At 39.7% G+C, this 23,643-nt stretch overlaps 1 protein-coding gene across 3 annotated transcripts in view; it reads right to left on the bottom strand.

Annotated features, from left to right (window-relative positions):
- Window positions 1-23,643, bottom strand: part of tmem163a (transmembrane protein 163a) — a 96,203-nt gene that overhangs the window by 5,237 nt on the left and 67,323 nt on the right. For all 3 annotated transcript variants that reach the window (XM_007896187.2, XM_007896188.2, XM_007896189.2), the window contains exons 6-7: window positions 13,212-13,308; window positions 3,893-4,004 (exon numbers count right to left, since the gene is read on the bottom strand). In XM_007896187.2, the coding sequence (XP_007894378.2) occupies window positions 3,893-4,004; window positions 13,212-13,308 (209 nt within the window). The remainder of the gene's footprint in view (window positions 1-3,892; window positions 4,005-13,211; window positions 13,309-23,643) is intronic.

Here is a 23,643-nt window from a genome sequence, read left to right as displayed (position 1 = left end):
TTATAGAGATAAATAAAAATTATTTAATGTAAGCCTGTTCAGAAACCGGTTAATTGTTAACAGTTTATAATTCTGTGATTTGTGGGTATTTAGATTGCCTACATTGATCAACCAGTATAAAAGTTAATCAAATTGAAAAATCTAGTTGTCTATAACTTCACATTCATAATGACTTTGGTCAGTAATCTAATCTTTCAGTGAGAGTGCATTTTAAAAAAAACAGAAAATTAGTTTCATTGTGAAACCAGGAATTACTGATAATTCAATAGGTAATTTTTTAAAACTACGAATCCCTTGTCCCAGACATTCTATTGATTCTTTTGCTCTTTTGTATACGACCAAGCAATGTAAAATCATTCCCAGTTGAAAGCATTTTGGAGTAAGAAATCTTACCTAGTTTAGCCCACAAAATTCACAGTATATCCTGTGAAGAGCTTTGAGAAGTCTCGAAGATATGATAAGGCACTATATCAAATGCAAGGATTATTATTATTACTCTGGTTGAAAATTTTAAATTTAAATGTCTGCAGTTAGCTCTCTGAATGTGACATTCACTGAGGACATTAATGTAAACGCCTCTATGATGAATCTCACTAATTGTATATATTTTTCTGTTGCAACATTTTAAAACTACAAAGATCGAATAATGAGTCTATAGATCTGCAAATGTTTGTAGCTTTAATAAACTAGCATAAACCTGACAAATAAGTCCTGACAAACAACATTTTTATTTCCCAGAGGGTTTAAGATCCTTTCAGAACTTTCAAACAAGCACAAATCAATACAATGGCTAGGGTTGGGTAATGCACCTTCAATCTTATCTCTGTTAATCAGTCTGTAATGGTCATGAATAAGAAGTAATGATAACTCTTAAGGGATTGTAAAAGACAAAAGGTTGCAGAAAATCCATTTATATTGGAGGCTGAGATGCTGAGAAAGTTCACACTATTGTAGTTATCAAGAGACATCCACAGAATTTGGTCACTGATTGAACTGGGGTTAAAAATGAGTTTTACCTACATCATTTGAGACTGGCCTACAGGTGAGTGGTTAACAGAATTTGGAGTCTCAAACTGCACAGATGCATCCCAGTTAACTTTGTGAAGGTGATCAGCATATAAAACAGCACCAATGGAAATTATGGGAGGGTTAGAGATCCCAATTCAAAGAGAGTAGGGTAGTGTCTCCCAGTTTCCAAGCCAACAACAATAACACATTACATTTATATTACTCCTTTCATGTTGGAAGGAAGTCCCAAGGTAGCCAACAATTCCCCAGATAAAATTGACCATTCACCTTGATGCTATTTGTGGGACATTGCTACGTGCAAATTGATTGCAGTATTCACTGCACTTTACTGTCCTTCATACCCCACATCCGTGCCTTTCCCCACCTTCGCATCATCACTTGGCTCCACCACTGTTACACACTGCAGGCTGCCAAGACCCTCATACACGCGTTCAATACATCCAGACTGGACTACGAAAATTCCCTGCTTGCCGACCTCCCCAACATCACCCTCCACAGGTTACAGATCATCTAGAACTCTGCTGCCCATGTCCTCTCCCACTCCAGGCTCCGTGACCCTATCACCCCCACCCTCCAGCCTGCTTTAATGCCATCCATGGTCTTGCTCCCCACTACCTCTGCAAGTTCCTAACCCCCGACCAACTTGCCCACCCCCTCCACTCAGCGGGCTACAGCCTGCTTCACGTACCCCACCCCACAATTGACGGGTGAGCCTTCACACACTCTGCCCCCACCTTCTGAAATTCCATCTCGCAGTTCTGAAGCAGCACCTCCTCCCTTGCCTCCTTAAAGACCCGTATCAAGACCCTCCTCTTCGACCATGCCTTCAATCCTTCCCCCCCTGCCCTCCACCCTCCCCGATCCCAACCCCCAGCTTGGGTCCGAAACACTGATTGTCCAGCGCCTTGAGACGTCCTCCCGACATGAAAGGCGCTATACAAATGTAATTTTGTTGTTTACATTAAATCTTGTTAAGAGCTTTGAGTCATTTTGTTAACATCATATAAGGTTCTAAAGGCTCCATATCAAGTGCAAATTTTATTATAGTAACATTATAGAAATTATAGAATTTTAGAAATTAAAAATTAAGACAGGTTTTCTATTAACAATGTACGATGGCAATTGTTGTATAAAAACTACAATCACAACAGTGAAGAAATAGAAATAAAATACATTTTAGCAGTAAATAACATTTTGTAGTGTTAACTAATTTACATTGTATTTACTAAGACTCTAAGACTGATAATATTGGAGACATGTGGAAACATTTGAAAACATGAGTGGCAAAAAACGGTTATAAATGCAACAAACTATTTTTGAAACTGGTGCTGTGTACGCATTTAGTGATCAAATAAACAGCTACTGCACTGTATCTTAAATACTGCTAGGAGGCAGTACAGGGTATCAAACGGCAATAAACGAAGATAACACATCAACCGGAGTATATCAAAACTGTTGTGTACACAAACAAGTCATTTTATAATAAATCTGGATTGTAGAACGCTACCAATTCATTTTAAGATTTTAATTCATTTCAGCGCCTTGGGACGTCCTGATGTGAAAGGCACTACATACATGCAATTTGTTGTTTCTTCATTGAAACATTTGGTATTTCTAATAACTATGCCTAAACACATACAGATATTTATGTTGTGAAATAGATTCAATATGAGAATTGCAGCAAAACTTAATTTTTTAAATATATTTCAGTGGCTTTCCTGGCCTCCTCTCAAGGCACTCAGTCACTGAGTTTGATTCTATAGGTTTTGGAAATCCCAGGTGTACCCACATTTCTTTACATGTGAGCATTTGACCAATGCTGGTTATCACAACTAAACTAATACTATCCTCTCTCAATTTTCACAAACATGCGATTAGAGCTGTTAGGAGCCAGACCTGCCTGCAGTTCCTTTCACCAAACCCGGGGACGCAGAGGCTAATTGCATCACCTCTTGTGTTTTTTGTTTTCTTTTTATTTGCACAGAATACCAGAATTTGGATAATAAATATCAGTAACACATGTTAACTGCTGTGAAATTTCTAGATTGCTGAAATGTTGTCAGGTACTGGGGGAGAAGTGGCTTAGCTTGATGTGGTATAAATAATCATCGAAATGTCAGCACTGGAGGAAGCCATTCAGCCCATTGTACCCAAGGCATTCTGGCTTCCCACAGGTGCCATTTACTCTAATGAGGATTTTTTTTTGTCTGGGTTGTGTCGAAATCAGATTTTTTTTCATTTTTTTTCTTAAACCACCATGTAAGCTAGCTCACAAACAACACTCAGTTTTGTTGTTGTGTTACCCATTCAATCTATTCCATTTCAAAGCACAGTAATATATGCTGTGGCGCCTCAAACAGTTAAACGTGCAATTATTCATTGTGAAATTGCCTTGCTAGCACCTACACCATTGCCAGTCAGGCACAACAGTTAATGAGAAGGAGAATAGAGAATGCATCATTTGCTTTTCAAAGAGTGGCATTCATGTAGTCAGAAAATGCAATGATGTAATAGATTCTACTTACAAGCTATGATAATTATGTTTAAAATTCCCCTGCATTAATCTTAATAAATACATTTATGATTAGGGCCAACTGAAGCTCAAAGAATCAGAGCTGTAAACAACATCAGACCTAAGATAGTGCTACTCATGTAACCTATTTTCCTGTGATGAAATGGAAAAATTATGGTCGTAATATTTCTGACGATTCAAATGCGGGATATCCACTACCTTGATCAAAACACTATTAATTTACTGTACTAATGTGTACTGGTCCCAAACATCATTTGTTTAAGCACAGCTATGAACAATTTGTTACAAAATAAATTAATTGATCACAGGCCAGAAAGTATTAACACTCACCATCAGTTATCAAGGCTTTACTGGTTAGGACTCTCCCAAGCAAAAACTTAACCACGGCCAAAATACTGCAGAGTATTCCACTAATAATGGAGACACTGAAAAGAAAGTCATCCTAAAAAGAAAAAACACATTTTAACGCAATGTCCAAAAATGCATAACATCTAACTTATTTACAATCGGAATGCAATACGAGTATTCTGAGGCACAAACTCCATAAATTTAAGCCTTTTCATCTTAAACTTGTCCTTCTCACTTCTTAATGTCTTACATGGGTTGTGTACTCACTAATAAACATGTTTCGCCACAAAATATACAGTCAATTCACTTTATAGTATAGTCTGCAAAGCGCTTCATCAGGCACTATATGAAATTCAAGAATTATTAATATGATGCAAAACCATCCAGACCAGAAGAATAATTACAACACTCATTTTGTTAAGAAACATTGCAATTTCCAATCTAATGCTAAAGATTAGCTGCAGGTGTGAACGACCCTGATCGGTTATTCTCCCTCCCACTCCCCCAACACAATGGCCTGAAACTGATTCAGCTGCTTCATTAACCATCGGCTTAACTCCAATTGATTTATGTGTTTGTTCAATCAATGAGTGTTCTTGAAGTCCTAATGTCGCAACGAAAATTTGTAACATCTGTGCTATCTCACACTACACGTTCATTACCGGATAGAAGCTTCAATTATTAACAAATCCATATTATCTTGGGCAGTTAGATAACAGCAATCATAAAAGTGACAGATTCGGATGAAGGTGTGCTCTTAAAACCGATTTGCACCTTTCCCTGCTCAGAAAATAAACTAACCTTATCCTACCTTCTGCAATAAAATGGCAGACAATTTCTAGTCAAGGATTATTGTTTGCTTGGGGTCCCTATTTTCCAAGTAATTTCTCCCATGTATTGGATACCCGACTGTTTACCTACTTACATCAGGAAATGGATCCTGACCTCTGCCACCTCTCCAGGCAGCTCTGAGGGAGACTGGAAAGTAATTGCATAGAAAATGTCTGGTTCAAACTAATCTTTTCATTGACCTGTTCCAAATAAGGTATCAAAAGTGAGGTTTAATATTAGTATTTCAATGTGAACATACATGTATTCTTGTTTTTCCTTCTGGCAAATGTGTTATAACAAACATTGCATTGTTAGTGGCAAGAGTGATGAAAACACCTCCAGAACTGAAAACACTAAAAATACATCTTTGCAGAAATCAAATTTGTTTTTTATTGCAGAAAAGAAGATTGATGTTTGCTTTATATTGTGAGATGTGATCCAACATCACTTCATCCACAGAGCTCTGTTAACTAACGTCTTTTAGTGTCACCAGTACTAAAGAACAGGAATGCTACCAGCTCTTTGATAACATTAAGAACAGCCCTTAACACGTTTTTAAGTGATCCAGTGACTATCCCAAGGCCTTTAAGAGAAAAACAAAATCACACCGCCTATATTTATATCGCCGTGATTTGAATCAGTGCATTGATTGTCTGCAATGAACCATTGTCTGAAGATGGTCTGGATAGCTGTGCTCTTGAGTGAATTTCTTTGTGATTGCTCATCTCAGCTCTAATTTATACTGGGTTTTGCAGTAATTCAGCCACAAAAAGCATGGTATGAAATAGACATGGCTGAGATCTCTATAATGCTGAAATCCTGAGACACGATTAAGTATAAGATGACCCTAGTTTGATCTTAGCACCTTTAGACAAATTTAAATGAATTCATTGCATTTCTTTTAAGTACATGTCAGAATATGATGGTCCCACTCCTCTCTCAAATATATTTTAGCTATCCCAAAATATTCTCCAACTTATTGTTATTAATTTCTCACAAAACCAGTAACCAACAAAACCGACTGCAAATTAAATACAGAGTTCAATGAGAGGATGAGGTCAAAGTCATCGGCATGCCCGCAGAAGGAGTAGCTAGTTGCCAGCAACAATGAAGATGCATTCATGGCTGAAGATCCACAAACAGCTTCTCCTCTAGCCCCCGCACCGTCTCATGCGGCATTCCTCAGGACTTGTGTCCTCTCCTCTTTAAGATCTATATGCTCCCTCTCGTGACATCATCCACTGACATGGGATCAACTTCCACATGTATGCAGATGACACTCAATTCTACCTCTCTACCTCCACCCTTGACTCCAGGACCACTGCTGTGCTGACAGAATGTCTATCAGACATCATGTCCTGGATAAGACCTAACTTCCCCCAGTTGAATGTCAACAAGACCGAGGCCCTCCTGATTGGCTCCCATCAGCCCTTCCACAGCATCCAGGGATGCACACTCCACTTCACCTCCGCAACATGGCCCGGCTTCACCACTGCCTCACCTCAGGCCTTCCCAACTCTTCCCTCCACAAGCTGCAGATCATCCAGAATTCTGCAGTTCATGTCTTCTCCTGCACCAGGCTCCATGACCCCATCACCCCCACCCTCGCCCGACTCCACTGGCTCCCCATCCCCCAGAGGATAGAGTTCAAAATCTCATCCTCATTTTCAAGGCCCTCCATGGCTTTGCCTCTGCAAACCTGTTAACCCCATATCAATCTGTCCGCTTCCTCCCCTCAGCAGGCTGTGGCCTGCTCCACGTCCCACACCCAGCCCCCCCTCCATCAGAAAGGCCTTCTGCCCCCACCCTTTGGAACTCCATCCCACATTCCCTTCACCTCGTTCCCTCCTTTGCTTCCTTCAAGGTGCTTCTCAAAACCCTCCTCTTCGACCGCGCCTTTTGCCACACTGCTACCCTCCACCCTTAACAATCCCGACCTCCAGCTCGGATCCAAAATCCTGACTGTCCAGTGTCTTGGGACGTCCTCCCAACGTGAAAGGCTCTATGCAAATGTAATTTTGTATTGTATTGTATTTAAATATATCTAAATGCTGTGATAGACAGCAACAGGGAAGTATCTTCTTTAGAGAGGCCACATAGTGTAAAATGTAAGTCACACCTCATTAGCTAAGGCACATATCAGAGAAATAGCTACACCATCATCTGCTTTGTGTGAAGGAATACAACATATGATCAGTTAGCAGCTAGTCAAAAGAATACAGAGATCAATTAACAACATTTGCAAACTAGATTCAGTGCCTTAATTGCACCTTCTGGATTGTGAATTTCAAAAGGCATCCAATTTATGATCCTCGCCAAACAACAAATTTTTTCAACAGTTGGCAAAGTGTAAGAAAAGGTGGTTGATTTGTTTGTGTTTGACATGTCAGAATCAGCAGATCCAGTGAGCAATTTAGCAGGAGCAGTTATGCACAGGGCGCTAAGCCGTCAGAAAATGACAAGTCCACTTAAAAAAAATCTACAAGAATTACCTTAAAGAACTTAAAGAAAACAATGCTTAAACCCAAGGAAGTAACTTGAGAGGCAGAATTTACAAGCAATAGTCTGCAAAGTAATCAAGGAATTGATTTGAATTTTTAAGAGTGGGTCATCAGTATCAACAAATACAAATGGAAGATGGTATAGACGCAAAGTGAAGGAGATCAGGAAAGTGAATGGTTTATACTTCTATGAAAGTGGAATGGGATATAATAATAATGCTTGCATTTGACACAGATCCTCTCATCCTCTCATTCGAGAAATCGCACAATTTACTGTAAAGTGTAGTGAATGTGTATTTGTAAGCAAACATGGCAGCTATTCTGTGCACAGCAATGTCCCACAAACAGCCATGAAGGGAATTATTTTACTTGGGAGAATGTTGCCCAGGACACTGGGAGTAACTACATTTAAGTAGTGTTTTTCTGTTCAGCTAGAAAACATCAAAGTTCAATTGGCTTACATAACATTAATGCAAATAAGGTGAAACCAGGCCAATATGCAAGACTATGAGTGAGATGCACAGTGGAAAAATGTGAAAAATATTTGACAAATAACTAATCGTCCTGTTATAATACAAAATTACATTTGTGTAATCACGTCGGGCGGATGTCATAAGGCACTGAAGTACAGAAAAGGCCACAGTCCTGTCATTGTCTGTATTTGTACAATGGTTGACAAAACAATTAGCTGCAGATATGGTCAATCAAGTAAGAATAGATAACCGACCAGATATTGAAATATCTCTAACTAATTAAGCAGGTGAAATTTAAGAGATCACAGATCTATACCAATGCCAATCCATCTTCTCCACTCTCCCTGTCCTCAAAAACCCACCTTAAGAACCAGCATTTCAGCCACCTTCCCCCGTTCAAGTGCTTTGGGATATCCTTCCAAAGTGAAAGTAGTTTATGAAGGTAAATTGTTAATGTATTACACCATCTGGCAAAATGCAAAAACTGAAGCCTTGGTGATGAAACTGTGAGTGATGTCATGAAGAGTGGATCAGTGAAGATTTTTTCTTGAAGAAATGTGAAACTGTTTGTCACCGTTGATGAAAACAGCAGAATCTGACAGGAGCGACAGCTTGAAGATAGAGTGAGTGCACTTTAGAGAATACTTAATTGTCTTGCCAATATCAAGAGGATACACACATACTGATAGAAGGAAACCAAAATGAGAAGATGTCACAGCAATAAAAAAAAACTGTAGAGAGACGGGTAACCAATACATCAAAGTTAAATTACTCAATCTGAGAAGAGAAAACATAAAAATACTGCACAGATTGGAAAAGAAGTTACTCAGAAATGGGGAAAATACACTCAGTTTGGTAACAATCTCCAGATGGAAGCTGCCTTCGAGTGACATTTCCACTGAAAGGAAGATTAGATGGAGAAAGAGAGGAGGGGAAGAAATTACTCAGAGAATAAAGGGTAATAGTCAAGTGAGGGAAAAATAGCTACTGATATCTAGATAGCAATAGCAGGAAAGGCAAAAGTTGAGAGGTGGAAAGAAACAGTGCAGTGGGACAACATCCTTTTAAATAGCTTTTCACAGCCATGTCAGTGCAGTTTCTCATTGAAGCAGTTGAATTATGCAACAGTCTGCATTCTACAACCACAACAATTTTACGAGCTTCACAAAGGCATTTCCAAGTTTAACATGTTGTTCAGAAAAAACATTTTTACTTCCCTTGGGCTGAAAGCAGGGATAAGTTTCCAGGTATCTTTATAGTTTCCAAAATGTCGTTCTTTGTGTGTGAGTCTAGAGATTATGGCAAATAGGCTATTTTGTCATAGTGTAGATTCACCCACAAAGAATGGTATTTTGGAAACCATATCTAACTCTCTCCTTTTATAAATGTTTGCTATCTGTTGAGTGTAACAAAATAAACCAGTTTTCAATATTTAATCTTTGACACCTTTAAGCTTCCAATGAATATATACAGCAGCCAATATTGAATAATAACAATAAATCCTTGCATTGGATATAGTGCCTTTCATATCAGGAGGACATTTCAAAGCACTACACAGAATTACTATAAAATGTAGTGTTGGCAAAAGTAGCAGCCAATTTGTTCATAGCAATGTCCCACAAATAATCATGAAGTGAATGACCAATTTTATCTGTGGGATTATTGGTCAGGAGACCAGGAGAAACTATTTTCCCTCTTCAAATAGTCCAGTAGGATCTTTCACACGCAACTGAACAGACAGATGGGGCCTTAGTTTAGTGTCTCAACTGAAGGATGACACCTCCAAAAGTGTTGCACACCTACAGCACTGCACAGGAGGGTCAGCCCAGAGTCACACTATTTCAGGCCAAAGATGTAATTATGAGTTTGAACTCACAATCAAACTCCAAAAGCTGTCTTATCTATACTAATAACAACAAAATGTCTGTCTGTCTGCCAAGAACGCAATACCCAATTGAAATAGAGACAAGATTTATACCTCATCAGAAAGGTCTTGCATGGGGGAGTTCCATGGTTATTTTTTTTTCGGGAATCTCCTATCATAGGTGACCTTAAGCCCCAAAATATGAGGTATGCAATAAAATCACACACCCTTCTACAAAGATACATCTATACTAATAAATTCTGCAACAAAGTAGCAGCAGGATTCCTCCCGCAGGAGTCCTTCCAACAAGGAGTTCTCCCAACAAGGAGTCCTCCCACTGAGTCTTCCCAACAGGAGTCCTCCCAACAGGAGTCGTCCAAATAGCACATTTTCTTAATTTTAAAGATACCTAAGCGAAGATCAAGCCTTTCAAGGACAAATAAAAATGCCAGCCAAAAAAGAGACGGACAATTAAATGAATCTGAAGCAGAAAGAACAGCACAGCTGGACTTCAATGCTGAAAAGCATGCAAGAACATGGCAAAATGAGTTGCCCACTCAAAGAACAGCATGGCTGGACATGGACGCAGAAAGGCATGCAAGAACACAGCAAAATTACGCCCAGTAGCAGAGGTCACTCCATTTAGCTGGGCTCAACTATGATCCAGGCAAATACTATGAATCAAATGGCGCCCATCATATTGGGAATATGTTGAACTTATGTACCCATTGTGGAGCTATGAAATGGGCAAAAGAAGTTCCTTCCACGTGCTGCTCACTTGGCAAGGTGAAACCAGAGCGACTCACAGAGCCACCTGAACCCCTGAAAAGTCTGCTGGATGGCAATCAAGTGATTCTTCGCATTTTTTTTTAGCAAACCTTAGGAAATACAATGTGTGCTTCCAGGTGACCTCTTTTGGCACAACTAGAGAAATTAAAGAGCCAGACTATATGCCAACATTTAAAGTACAAGGACAAGTGTATCCCTTATCAGGATCTCTAAATACTTTACCTAATGAGTTGCCAAAATTCTTACAGATCTATTTCATGATGAACTGAGCTGTGCAGCGTGGAAGCAATGTTCTGGGGTTGAAGGAATCCCTCATACTAGATCTACAAGACATGCTTCACAACAGTAACACATACATCAGGAGCTTCAAGTCCGTAATGGAAAGAATGACTGCAGACGAATATAGAATAATCATCCATGCAGACAATACACCTTCGGTTAGCGTAGCTTTGATGGGATCTTCTATCATTCGTGAGTTATGACCCATCGCACATGTATGGCAGTTTTGCTTAAAGTGTACACACAGTGTTTATGGCATGATAAATGGTTTGTGAGTGCTTTCACTGAAATCTACATTCCGTATTGGATCCTGTGGTTGCAAGCGTAGCTGCAATGGGTACAGCTAGTTACAAATAAAGTAAGTTATCTGTATTATTCCCACAGCCTAATCCAAGAGAGCAATTGTCCTTCAATCATAATGAGGGTAAACAGTTAGGAAAGGGCAAGAAGTAGAAGCTTCTTTTGTTAGTAGGGGTGTCCCAAGAGCCCAAAGATGTGCAATAAATCAAAACATCAAAATCAGTACACCAGACCATTCCTTCATATTTCCACACAGTAAGGAAAAACAATGTACTGTCTTAATAAAATATGCATGACCTATTTTTAGTTCACAAAAGGAAATAGCCACGGAAGGAATAGAACAGATTGTATCATAAAATGGAGACAAACTAAAATAAGTGATTTCACTGTTACATGGAAGGCTTATCAGTAGAAAAGTGATTATATCAGTCTAGCCAAATTGCTTCTCTGGGCTACAACAAGAAAGGAAATAAAATTTAAGCGGTTGGGCAGAACTAAATGAAAAAACAGTGTGACTAGTCTATGTTGTGTGTACAGAAGCAAATTACTTTATGGACACTTTAACATCTTGAATTATTCCTTGAGTAAGTCTAACCAATAAGGATCAAACAACAACAACAAAATTACATTTGTATAGCACCTTTCACGTCGGGAGGATGTCCCAAGGTGCTGGACAGTCAGTGTTTCGGACCAGAGCTGGGGGTCGGGATCGGGGAGGGTGGAGGGCAGGGGGAAGCAGAGTGATCGAAAGCACAGTCGAAGAGGAGGGTCTTGAAGGAGGCACGGGAGGGGGCGAGGTAGAGGGACTGCGGGATGGAGTTCCAGAGGGTGGGGGCAGAGTGTCTGAAGGCCCACCTGCCAATGGTGGGATGGGCAAGGTGGGGGAAGTGAAGCAGACCGGAGCCCGGTGAGCGGAGGGAGCGGGCAGGTTGGTCGGGTTTAGGAGGTCGCAAAGATAGTGGAGAGCAAGGCCATGGAAGGCTTTGAAGGTGAGGACCAGGATCTTGAACTGTATCCTCTGTATGATGGGAAGTCAGTAGAGTCGGGCGAGGATGGGGGTTATAGGATCAAGGAGCCTGGTGAGGGAGAGGACATGGGCTGCAGAGTTCTGGATGATCTGCAACCTATGGAGGGAGGAGTTGGGGATCACAACTGGATTGTTTGTGCTGCGTTTGCCTACAAAATATAGTTACTATTCGACTTGGTGTATGTATCATAATATGCTGGAATTATCAAAAGTAAAGCTATGTTTCATTACTTGCAAAACAGAGCACCATAACAATGAGTTCTAAAGTGTCTGCCGTGACTGCATTTGAAAATGTTATTCAGCCTCAAAACTCAAAAAACAAATAGATCAGGGAACTAACTCATCATATCAACTGTCAGAAACTATAAATGTTGCTTAAAGTATATTCAGTCTATTATTAGAAATTATCACCAGACTTTTCCATTTACACACAGTCTAGATTTTAGACATTTTTGTTTTTTTTACACTATCACTTAAATATCTCCTAATTCTGGAATTTCATAACATCAAGTTTATAGATATAAGATTCTAAATGTTCTTTCGGCCATGCTAAAGTCTATCATAATTCATGCAAAAAATGTGAGTATTGAGCCTACATACATTCATGACAGAATGTGATTACAGATCTTTCAATTTGACTTTCAAGAAATGAAAAGTCATAAAATTGTGATCAGACAAGTCTAGATTGTATTATTTATTGAAGTAAATTAAGATGCAGCAACTGTGAATTCCTTCTGCTGTATTTAGAATGTGCTGACTTAAAGCACAGTTCACCTCCAGAGTATAATCAGTATTTTGATTAAGAATGAATCATCCCATCTATCACTTAAGAGTAGTCTCAGTGTTCTCAAACAATCTCACTAAAGTCTTTCATTTCTTATTTCATTTCCGTATTATGTCTTATATGCTGTCAAAAGAAATGTGAGTATTATCACGTCCAGTGCATTTTACTTTGCCAATTGACGCATTGGCTGCCACATTTCATCCACAAAATACACAGTTCACTTTACAAGATATTCTGTGAAGGGCTTTGAGATGTCTCGAAGACGTGATAAAGCCCCATATCAAAGGCAATGGTCATTATTATTATTATTTTATCTAATGTGCACAAGTTAACTGTCACATTTAACTTGTACAAATCATATGTAGATTTTGAATTACTGCTGACTGCACACATCACTATTTTTTCAAATCAGCAACTGTCAAATGAAAATACTGAATTAAGGATTCAGCTTACCACTTCTGGAAGCAGCTTGGCAGCAAGGTCATGGATGGCTTTAGCCAGAATACAGAAGGTTGATATGAGAAATATCACACCCAAGATGGCACAGGCTCTGTAGAACATAAATTAATGGAAAGTTGACAACTCCCAAACAATAATTTAGCTTTTTTCAATATTCAGAACTCAAAATATTAGTCAAGGTTAGTTTTTCCCTTAAAGAACCCACAAAATACCATATACACTTTTTGGAACATAGGAACAGTAGATGGTCATTCAGCCCATCGAGCCTTTGCCAGTTTGTTAGATCATGGCAGATCTTTTAGTCCCATTTGCTCACCCTTTGTTAATTTTCTTGAGCCAAACCCAAAATACAGTCACACTACTTTAAGAAGTGATACGGTGCTATTTCAAAGGATTATTGTATACTATTGAACATAACATTTACAATTCATACCTTATTTAACAACCTCCTCTACATTGTCAATTTTATTCTTAAAAAATGCGTTCAGAATAATACAAACGATTCATAGATTCAGAAAATAGAGTTAATTTCATTCCGAAAACTTGATCATGAATAACTGTCTTGCCTGCCAATAAACTTTCATAATCTATTTAATCTCAGTATATTTTGCTATCATTGTAATAATGTGATACAATGTAATGAGTCTTGATAAAGACTCTGACTTGATGGTTATTCCAAGCATAGCTTCTTCTTTCTCCTTGAGCCAAAGTTATAATGTTTTTATTGGATAAAAGGTTATTTTATTGTATTAATGCTTCTACACAGTTGCTTTGTGAAAATTAACCACAAAGTAAAGATTCCTCTTGGAATATTCAGTGGAGTTTATATTGATATACTGATAATATACATAGTTCGCTTCGACATTTCCTTTTTAACTCACTTAACTTAAAATCAACACAATTCGAATAATAATGTCTGTTGGATCTTCTTAGAAAATAGTAAAGAAATTCAATAATTGCATAAAATTGGGTAAACATACAAAGGCTTGAATATCAAATATTATAAATGTAGGAAATTCTAAGAAGTCATCATGCTTAGAGCCAAAAGCACACTGATTCAATTTATGTAAATTCTCATCAATTTTCACATTAGGAAATACCCCCCAAAAATTGGTCACTCAATTCACGACTGTTTGTGGGACACTGCTGTGTGTAATTGGCTGCTGCGTTTCGCCCACAAAATATAGTCAATTCACTTTACAGTATACTCTGTGAAGTGCTTTGAGATGTCTCGAAGACGTGATCAGGAGCTGAGTTAATGCAAGGATTATTATTATTCTATAATTGATAATTCACTACATAGCAGTTGGGATACTTCTGTGTACAAATTGATTACCACGCTCTTCTGCAAAATACACAGTCGCTACACGTAGAATAAAGTCAATATCACAACAGATCGGATCTGTGCTTGTTCTTTTAAATACAGAAACACCAACTGAAATTGGGAATGAGGATTGCAGAATTGTTAAGAATCCAATTTAGCTTACACATTTTCCTTCAGATCCACTAAAGGAACCCTAAATTGATTTGGACTGTCCTGTTGCGATGTAATTGCAGATGAGGCTCACTGGCATGGCGCTAAACACAGTTACTTCATATATTGCTTTAAATCTAATTTCTGCTTGAATTTCAGAAGTAATATATGTATCATCATTTTTAAACAAACTTGTTACAGGATCAATTTGTCTCAATTATACAGTCAATGATGTTGACCAGTTTGAATTAGTTATAAGTAACTGGGAAGATATTATTCCAGCCATTTACAGTTGTTAAATCAATAATCATTTTGTTGACAAATCTGAGCCACAAGTACAACCTGGAATTTCTTAACAATTGCAGAACAAATGAAGCTTTATTATTGCCTGAAACTAAATGAGTGATTATGTTTGTACCCGGTTATAATGAGTGTCATCAACGCCATAACAATATTTAATAAGCTGTGTTTGTTTGTCAAGAAAAACATAACTGGGACAAAATGAAACAACTGGAAAATGGATACTAATTACTTTTTTATTTTGTTGGAAGTATATAATTAAGTTGATACAGTCAATGTAGCATTTTATAGACTGCTCACTGACCTATATTTGTATTTAGAGAGATTACACTTGCACTGGTATACTTTTGCCTTCTTAATCAAAAATAATTTCTCATAGTGAGATGCCAGCAGACCAGAGGGCAGTCATTTACATATCAATTTCCTGGTTCCTGAATGGATCAGTGAAGTTCATATCAGGTGGTTCGTAATGGTCTTGCTCAAATCATATTCATGGATCATGGATCGCTAAAATATCTGGAGTAATTTAGCTCATTAAATCAGTGCATTACAATATTCCCAGCTCTTTTAAAATGCATTTTTATGCTTTAAAGAAAGGAAAATTGAACCACCAGTCCTCGAAATAAAAGCAATCCCATCTTTTTTAAAAAAAATCGTACATTGTATTTTAAAACATTATGCAGGAGTGCAGGACCAATATTATTCCATTAGCTTGTAGAATACACTACGTTATTCACAGCGTTACAATTATCACAGACACATAGCTGCATATGTTAATATAGCAACTTATCTATATAAGTATGTGCTCAAAAGATACCAGGTGGTCAATCAACTGGTCATGAAATCAAGCATTTAAAGAGTTTTTATTGGTTCTTCATCAAAGAAAATTTAATTATTTGTAGATTTCAATGGAAACCTGAAATAGGTTTTTCCTATGCGCCCTTTGAACCTTATCACTATTAATTATATGGAAGGAATGTACTTTAAACACGTGTCAAAACAAAATCCCACTTGTGTTCAGACTAACTACTTCAGTGAATGATGCTAATTCTCTTTTTTGAAGAATAAACATGGAGATGTATAAACTATGAATATGTTTGTGTATTTATTGCAAGAATGATGAATATATTTGATCTGATAATTTTTTTAAACCACACTGACTCTTGATCAGCAACTCTCTAAGAATGCTTTCAACTAATTTCAAACAGATGTTATAGATCACATCTTATACCCATCATTGAAGCCAAGAAATTGGATTTGTTATGCTACACCCATCATTCTAACCCTGTGGTGTATTAGGCTGAACTTGCATTTTAGGCTTACTCACACTTAGTTGCCGCAACCAACAGTGAAAGTGTTATTTAAATTTAACAAGGTATCAAATGTTATTGCACGTTTCCTAGCTGTGGCTCATTCTTGTTCCATTCCAATTCTATTGCATTGTATATACTTCCAATTCCACCAATAACTAAGCTCATTTGAGTAGTGAAGACGCTACCATAATGTACCTTTTCTGATAGGAGGCACATAGGTATAAACTCAGATACTGAAAATGCATTTCTGCACTATTTACAGTGAGATTAGCTTTGAGTTTGTGCTGACTCTCGGTCATTACTACTTATTACAAAAAGTAATTTTGGGAACAGCCATATGAACTGTAATGATCTGTTTCAGTCCTATATAGAATCATAGGCCCATCGTGTCTGTGCCGGCTCTTTGAAAAGAGCTATCCAAATCAATCCCACTCCCCCGCTCTCTCCCCATAGCCCTGCAAACTTGTTCTCCCCAAATAATTATTTACTTCTCTTAAATAATAATCCTTGCATTTTGATATAGCGCTTTTCACGTCTTCTCGACATCTCAAAGCACTTCACAGAATACACTGTAAAGTGAATTGACTGCATATTTGTGGGCAAAACGTGGAAGCCAGTTGTGCACAGCAATGTCCCACAAACAGTCGTGGATTGAATTGATCAATTTATTATTGTTTTGTTTTGGAGGGATTATTAGGCGTGTGGAGTAAGGAAACTTGCCCAAGGTTTTGCCCTGCCTGGAATTGAACCCATAAAGTTGTTATCGAACCAGCTTTCAGGTATTGCATTCCAGATCCAAATAACTCGCTGTGTGAAAAAATTTCTCCTCTGTTCCTTTTAACAATTATTTTAAATCTGTCTCCTCAGGTTACCGACCCACCCACCAGTGGAAATAGTTTCTCCTTGTTCATCCTATCGAATCCCCTCATAATTTTGAAATCTAATTCCCTAGTCTATTTTAGCTAAATCCTCTCTCATACCTGCAAAGTTGGTTCTATTTAAATTTAAAACCTTTGCTTCGGAACTTAACTACATCACTCTCTAATTTATTGCTAAATTATGGTCACTCTGCCCTAGAGGATTAGATTAAAGGATATGACAATTTAGTAGACCACCAATGGTAAACTTTTAAAGATATAGTACATAATTCCCAGTGATCACATATTCCCTTGAGGAATAAAAATACCACGGGAAAAGTGGTTCAACCATGGCTAACTAGAGCAGTTAGGGAAAGTATAACATTAAAAGAAGAGACCTATAATACTGCCAAAAAGAGCAGTAAACCCGAGGATTGGGAGGGCTTCAGAGACCAACAAAGAAAATGTAAAAAACTGATTAGGAGGGAGAAAATGGATTATGAGGGCAAACCAGTTAGAAACATAAAACTGCAAGAGTTTTTACAAATACATAAAGAGGAAGAGACTATCAAAAGTGAATGTGAGTCCATTACAGGCAGAGACAGGAGGAATTATAATGGGGGATAAAGAAATGGCAGAGTCATTAAACAAATACTTTGTTTCTGTCTTCACATTAGAAGACACTGAAAACTTACCAAAAATAGAGGGGAGCCAAGAAGCTAATGTTAGTGAGCAACTAAGAATTAGTACAAGGGAAACTGTTGGGATTGAAAAATGACAAATCCCCTGGACCTGATGGCCTGTATCCTAGGATTTTAAAAGAGCTGACTACTGAGATGGTGGATGCTTTGTAACACCACTATTTAAGAAGGGTGGGAGAGAGAAGATGGGGAACTATAGTCCAGTCAGTCTGACATCGGTGGTAGAGAAAATTCTAGAATCCTTAATTAGGAACGTTGTAGTGGGGTACTTAGAGGACTACAACAAGATTAGGCAGAGTCAACATGGCTTTACAAAAGGGAAGTCATGCTTAACAAATCTTTTAAGAGTTTTTTTGAGGATGTAACTAGCAGGTCAGATAGGGGGGAACCAGTAGATGTACTTAGATTTTCAGAAGGCATTCGACAAAGTGCCACATAAAAGGCTGCTACACAAGATTAGGGTCCATGGAATTAAAGGCAATATATTAGTATGGATCGAAGAGTGGCTAACGGGAAGAAAACAGAGAATAGGGATAAACAGATCCTTCCCAGATTAGCAAGATGTGGAGTGCCACAAGGATCAGTGCTTGTGCCTCAACTATTTACAATCTATATCAATGATCTAGATGAGGACATAGAACTTAAAATATCTAAATTCGCGGATGATGATAAGCTAGATGGGAGAGTAAGCTCTGAGGATGATAGAAAACGATTGCAAAGGCTAGTTAAGTGGGCAAGAAGGTGGCAGATGGTATAATGTGGGGAAGTGTGAAGTTATTCACACTAGGAAGTAAAAACAGAAAAGCAGATTATTTTCTAGAAGGGGAGTGACTAGATAGTGTTAGTGTTCAGAGGGATTTGGGTGTCCTTGTACACCAGTCACAAAAAGTTAGTGTCCAGGTACTTGGAAGGCTAACGGCATGTTGGTGTTTATTGCAAAAGGGTTAGAATACAAGAGTAGGAAAGTCTTGCTGCAACTGTATAGGGCCCTGGTGAGACCGCACCTAGAATATTGTGTGCAGTTTTGGTCTCCTTATTTAAGAAAGGACATACTTGCCTCAGAGGGGATGCAGCATAGATTTACTAGGTTAGTTCCTGGGACGAGGGGATTGACTTATGAGGATAGGTCGAGTAAACTAGGCCTATATTCTCTAGAATATAGAAAAATTAGGGTTGATCTAATATAAATATATAAGATTCTTATGGGGCTTATCAGAGTAGACAACAACAACAACAACAACAAGATTACATTTGTATAGCCAGTGTGAAACTGTTTCCCCTGGTAGGAGAATCTATAACTAGGGGTCATAGTCTTAAGATTAATAGTCAGCCCTTTCGAACAGAGTTGAGGAAACACTTCTTCACTCAAGAGTAGTGAATTTATGGAATTCTTACTTTACCTTATTTTCCAGGAAACAGTAAGCAGGAGATTATCTTACAAGGTACACCATCAATCAATAGTTGTACTCAACTCATTTATCAAACACTGACAACTAATTAGATAAAGGAAATGGGAACCTATGAAATTGAGTGGGCTTAATAGCGTAAGTAACTAAAACTCCCTAAATCTCTAAATGTAGTGCTTTTTCCCTGGAGAATATATTTTCATGTGATTCAAAACTATATTCTCAATTTTCAGGAAAACAGCCAAAGAATTAATTTATGCCATAAAAAATCACTGCAATAAACCAACTCAGTGTTCCACATTTAATCATCTCCTTTAATTTACTGTTCTAAAACTCGGGTATTGGCCTTGGTATATATATATATATAAATTAATTTAAAATTAAATTGCCTTCAAATCATTAATGCCAGAGACATGAAGGGTGAAAAAACAGGAAGCAAATCATGTACAGTCTCAACTTTTCACCTTTGATATATGAATCCTCTAAAAAAAAGTTAATAGTTTCACAAGAGCATAACAGCAACGTTGTGAAAATGTTTTGCTGGAATGGGGGGGGGTTAACACCAGAATGAATATATCAGCTTTCTTTGATGTCAATGTACATCTAAATCCCCAAATAATAGATTATTATTATTAGAATAAAGATTTTCATTGGAATAATGTTAGCATAATTCTTGCATTTGATATGGTGCCTTTGGAGGACATCTCAAAATGTTTCACAGGATTTACTGTAAGGTGTAGTGACACGGAGATTGAACCCATAGTTTTCCAGCACAGAAGCAAGAGTATTACAAACTGAGCTTGGCTGGCTCCTAAATGAGACCAAAGTGGATTGGTTGGTGTGAACTTTTCTATTCCACTGTGGAAGCAGGAAATTGACTTGTTAATGAGTGTCCTCTGGCCTGCTTTATAAGGATGGCATTGGGCTCTGAAAAGGGGTAGGTGAGAAAACCCACATTCAAAGACATAGGTTTTGAAATGAGAGTTAATGGCAACAAAGATGGAGGACTGCTGTTCTAAGTCCTGCCGATGAGCTAGGCTGGCTGTCATCAGCAGTGCCCTGGAATACTGCTGACCCTCCTGGCTCACGAACCAGACTACTTATTATTATTATTGTTACCAAGACCGCCATTGAGGGATGGCTTGATTCCGACATTCCATTGCCAGTCATGTCACCTTGGAGTCAATTCAGCTCCAAGGAGACACCACTTAGTCTATCTATCTGTGGAGTCCTGTAGCTCAGTGGTTAGACCACTCGCTTCGCAAGCGAGAGACCTAGGTTCAATTCTCAGCATAGTGAAATGTTGGGCAAGTTTCCTTACTCCACATGCCTCTGTTTACCTGGCAGTAAGTAGGAACCCGGTAGTTAGTCGATTGGCAGATTGCTTTTTCAGGGGTAATAATTCCTTCAAAAAAATAAATTGGTCACTTTAACCACAATTGTTTGTGGGACACTACTGTGCGCAATTGGCTGCCGTGTTTCACCCACAAAATATACAATCAATTCACTTTACAGTATATTCTGTGAAGCACTTTGAGACGTCTCGAGGCATAATAAGGTGCTGTATCAATTGCAAGGATTATTATTATATTATCTATCTCTGGGATTTCCATCTGTAGGCGGAATGCATGGACGTCTCAGTTTGGTATTGCACTGAAGTGTCAGCCTAGATTATGAGCTCAAATACAATTCTTCTAAACCAGACTCAAGAATCCTGCCAACTGGGCCAAACTGACACACACACACTAGCAGTCTAATCTCAGGGCTCAAGTAGACAACATAAACCATTCAAGATTCACTCTCATTCTTGGGCAAATCAGTTGTGCCCCTTGATTGAAATATTGCTGTTTAATTCACTGAAAAAATTTTGGAAAAATTTTCACTATGGAAAGTATATCACTATGCCCTGATAAGCTCTTTCCGTGCCAAGAGCAGATTCCCGCTGATTATTTTTAAGAGATTTTCAGATTAATACGGGTTAAGAGGAAAATTCAGTAAAAGCCAGGGATAATTAGTGCCCTGATTAATCACACTTCTCAGAGAGCTTTGTGTTATGAAAATGGCACAGTATCTTGACTAAAGGTAACTAAAAATAAAGAGACCCTCAGCGGGTGTCTCAAAGGAATGTTTTCAGGCATGCAGTTTAGCTATTTCTGGAACTGGCTCTATGTTGATGAACTTAGAGTATCATACAGTGAAGCAAATTTCTCTCTATCAGAGTTTCATTGGCAGACTGGAAAGCGGGCTACTGGCTTTGATATCAGTAAGCGCCTTCTTGGAGAAAAGGTAACAAAGAAGTTGATAAACCGTCTGTTCACAACAGGATTCACCAATGGTGACTCAGTCGCTAACAATTCCTGGCAAACCATCACGCGGGTGGATGGGTGGGTAGGTAGGTAGGTAACCTTCACAAGGAAATCTCCCTGAGTCTGAAGTGGAGCACACCCTCTTGCTGGAGGGACAGACCATGTTTACCTAATGCCGGACAGCATTAGGCACAAGTGAATTCCATAAATGCAAGTTCTTGTTGTTGTTTCAAAGTGCTTCGCACAGCTGGCTGGGAGCCCAAGCTGGGGCATGTTGGGGGGGAAATCAAAAATAGGTCTTAAGGCAGGCTTTACTTATAACAACAACAACAAAATTACATTTGTATAGCGCCTTTCACGTCGGGAGGATGTCCCAAGGCCCTGGACAATCAGTGTTTCGAACCTGAGCTGGGGGTCGGGATCGGGGAGGGCGGAGGGCAGGGGAAGAAGGAGGATGATTGAAGGCACAGTTGAAGAGGAGGGGCTTGAGATTGGTCTTGAAGGAGGCAAGAGAGGGGGCGAGGCGGAGGGACTGCGGGATGGAGTTACAGAGGGTGGGGGCAGAGTGTCTGAAGGCCCGCCCGCGGGCAAGGTGTGGGAAGTGAAGCAGTCTGGAGCCCGGTGAGCAGAGGGAGCGGGCAGGTTGGTTGGGGTTAGAAGGTCGCAGAAACAGTGGGGAGCAAGGCAATGGAAGGCTTTGAAGGTGAGGACAAGGATCTTGAACTGTATCCTCTGTGAGATGGGAAGCCAGTAGAGTCGGGCGAAGATGGGAGTTATAGAATCACGGAGCCCGGTCAGGAAGAGGACACGGGCTGCAGAGTTCTGAATGATCTGCAGCCTATGGAGGAGTTGGGGAGGCCAACAAGCAAGGAGTTTGCATAGTCAAGCTTGGGTGTTATGAATGAGTGTGTGAGGGTCTAGGCGGCCTGCGATGTGAGACAGTGGCAGAGCCAGGTGATGTTGCGGAGGTGGGGAAAGGCAGAGCGGGTCATGCATGAATATGGGATAGAAAGGATAGTTGAGGGTCAAACAAGACGCCAAAGTTCCAGACTGGCTCAGTGAAGTGAAGTGTGCATCCTTGGATGGTGATCTCTCTTGTACACCCGAAAATCCTCTCCGCATCACTCTCTCCTCCATCCAGCAAACCCACCCGCATTTCCCTCAAAAACATCCGTTCCCTCTCAAATAAAGCCCTCACCATCCACAACCTGGACGAGCACCTTGACATTCTTGGGCTCACCGAAATCTGGCTCTCCCCCAATGACCCCATCCCCCGAGTGGAAAACTCCCCTCCAGGCTACACTTTCCACCACACCCCCCGTCCAAACCAACGTGGCGGCCTTCATTTCCAAAGCCTCCCTTGGTCTTACCCCCTACTCTTCTGGCTACTTCCCCTCCTTCGAGCACCTTCTTCCACCCCTCTCTCCCAGTGAAAATCCTCCTTGTCTACCGCCACCCCCAAGCCCCCGGCTCCTTCCACACACATATCTCTACTCTCCTCTCTTCCCTGTCCCTCTGCTCTGAGCGCCTGCTCATAATGGGTGATTTCAACCTCCACCTAAACTCCCGTTGCACCACTTCTGCCGACTTCACTGCCCCCCTCTCCTCCCTAAACCTCACCCTTCATATAAATGCACCCACCCACAACCTTGGTCATCCCCTTGACCTCGTTATCACCCATGGCCTTGACATTTCCAACTTCAGCATAGTGGGCAAGGCCACCTCGGACCACTTCCTCATCTCCTTCTCCTCTCACATCCCTCTCTCCTCCACCAAGCCCTCAACCATCCTCTACCTCCCTTGGAAAAGGCGACCCCGTGAGACCCTCACAAAGGCCCTCACATCATCAAACATCCTATCCCTCTGGCCTTCCACCCGCGGAGATCCTGAAGCAGCCGTCCAGCTGCTCCATGATCGCCTTTCCTCCACCTTCAACTCCCTCGTGCCCCTGAAATCCAGGACCATCTCCAAACCCACCCTATCCCCTTGGTACAACAACCATCTCCGCCGCCAAAAAACCCAAACCCGGCAGCTCGAGTGCAGATGGCGGAAAACTGGCCTGACAGGTC

The sequence above is a fragment of the Callorhinchus milii genome, unplaced genomic scaffold (genome assembly GCF_018977255.1).
Source record: "Callorhinchus milii isolate IMCB2004 unplaced genomic scaffold, IMCB_Cmil_1.0 Scaffold6, whole genome shotgun sequence".
In the NCBI taxonomy this organism is placed as follows: domain Eukaryota; kingdom Metazoa; phylum Chordata; class Chondrichthyes; order Chimaeriformes; family Callorhinchidae; genus Callorhinchus; species Callorhinchus milii.
The sequence above is the reverse complement of the archived record's forward strand: the minus strand, read 5'-3'. Positions and strand labels throughout refer to the sequence as shown.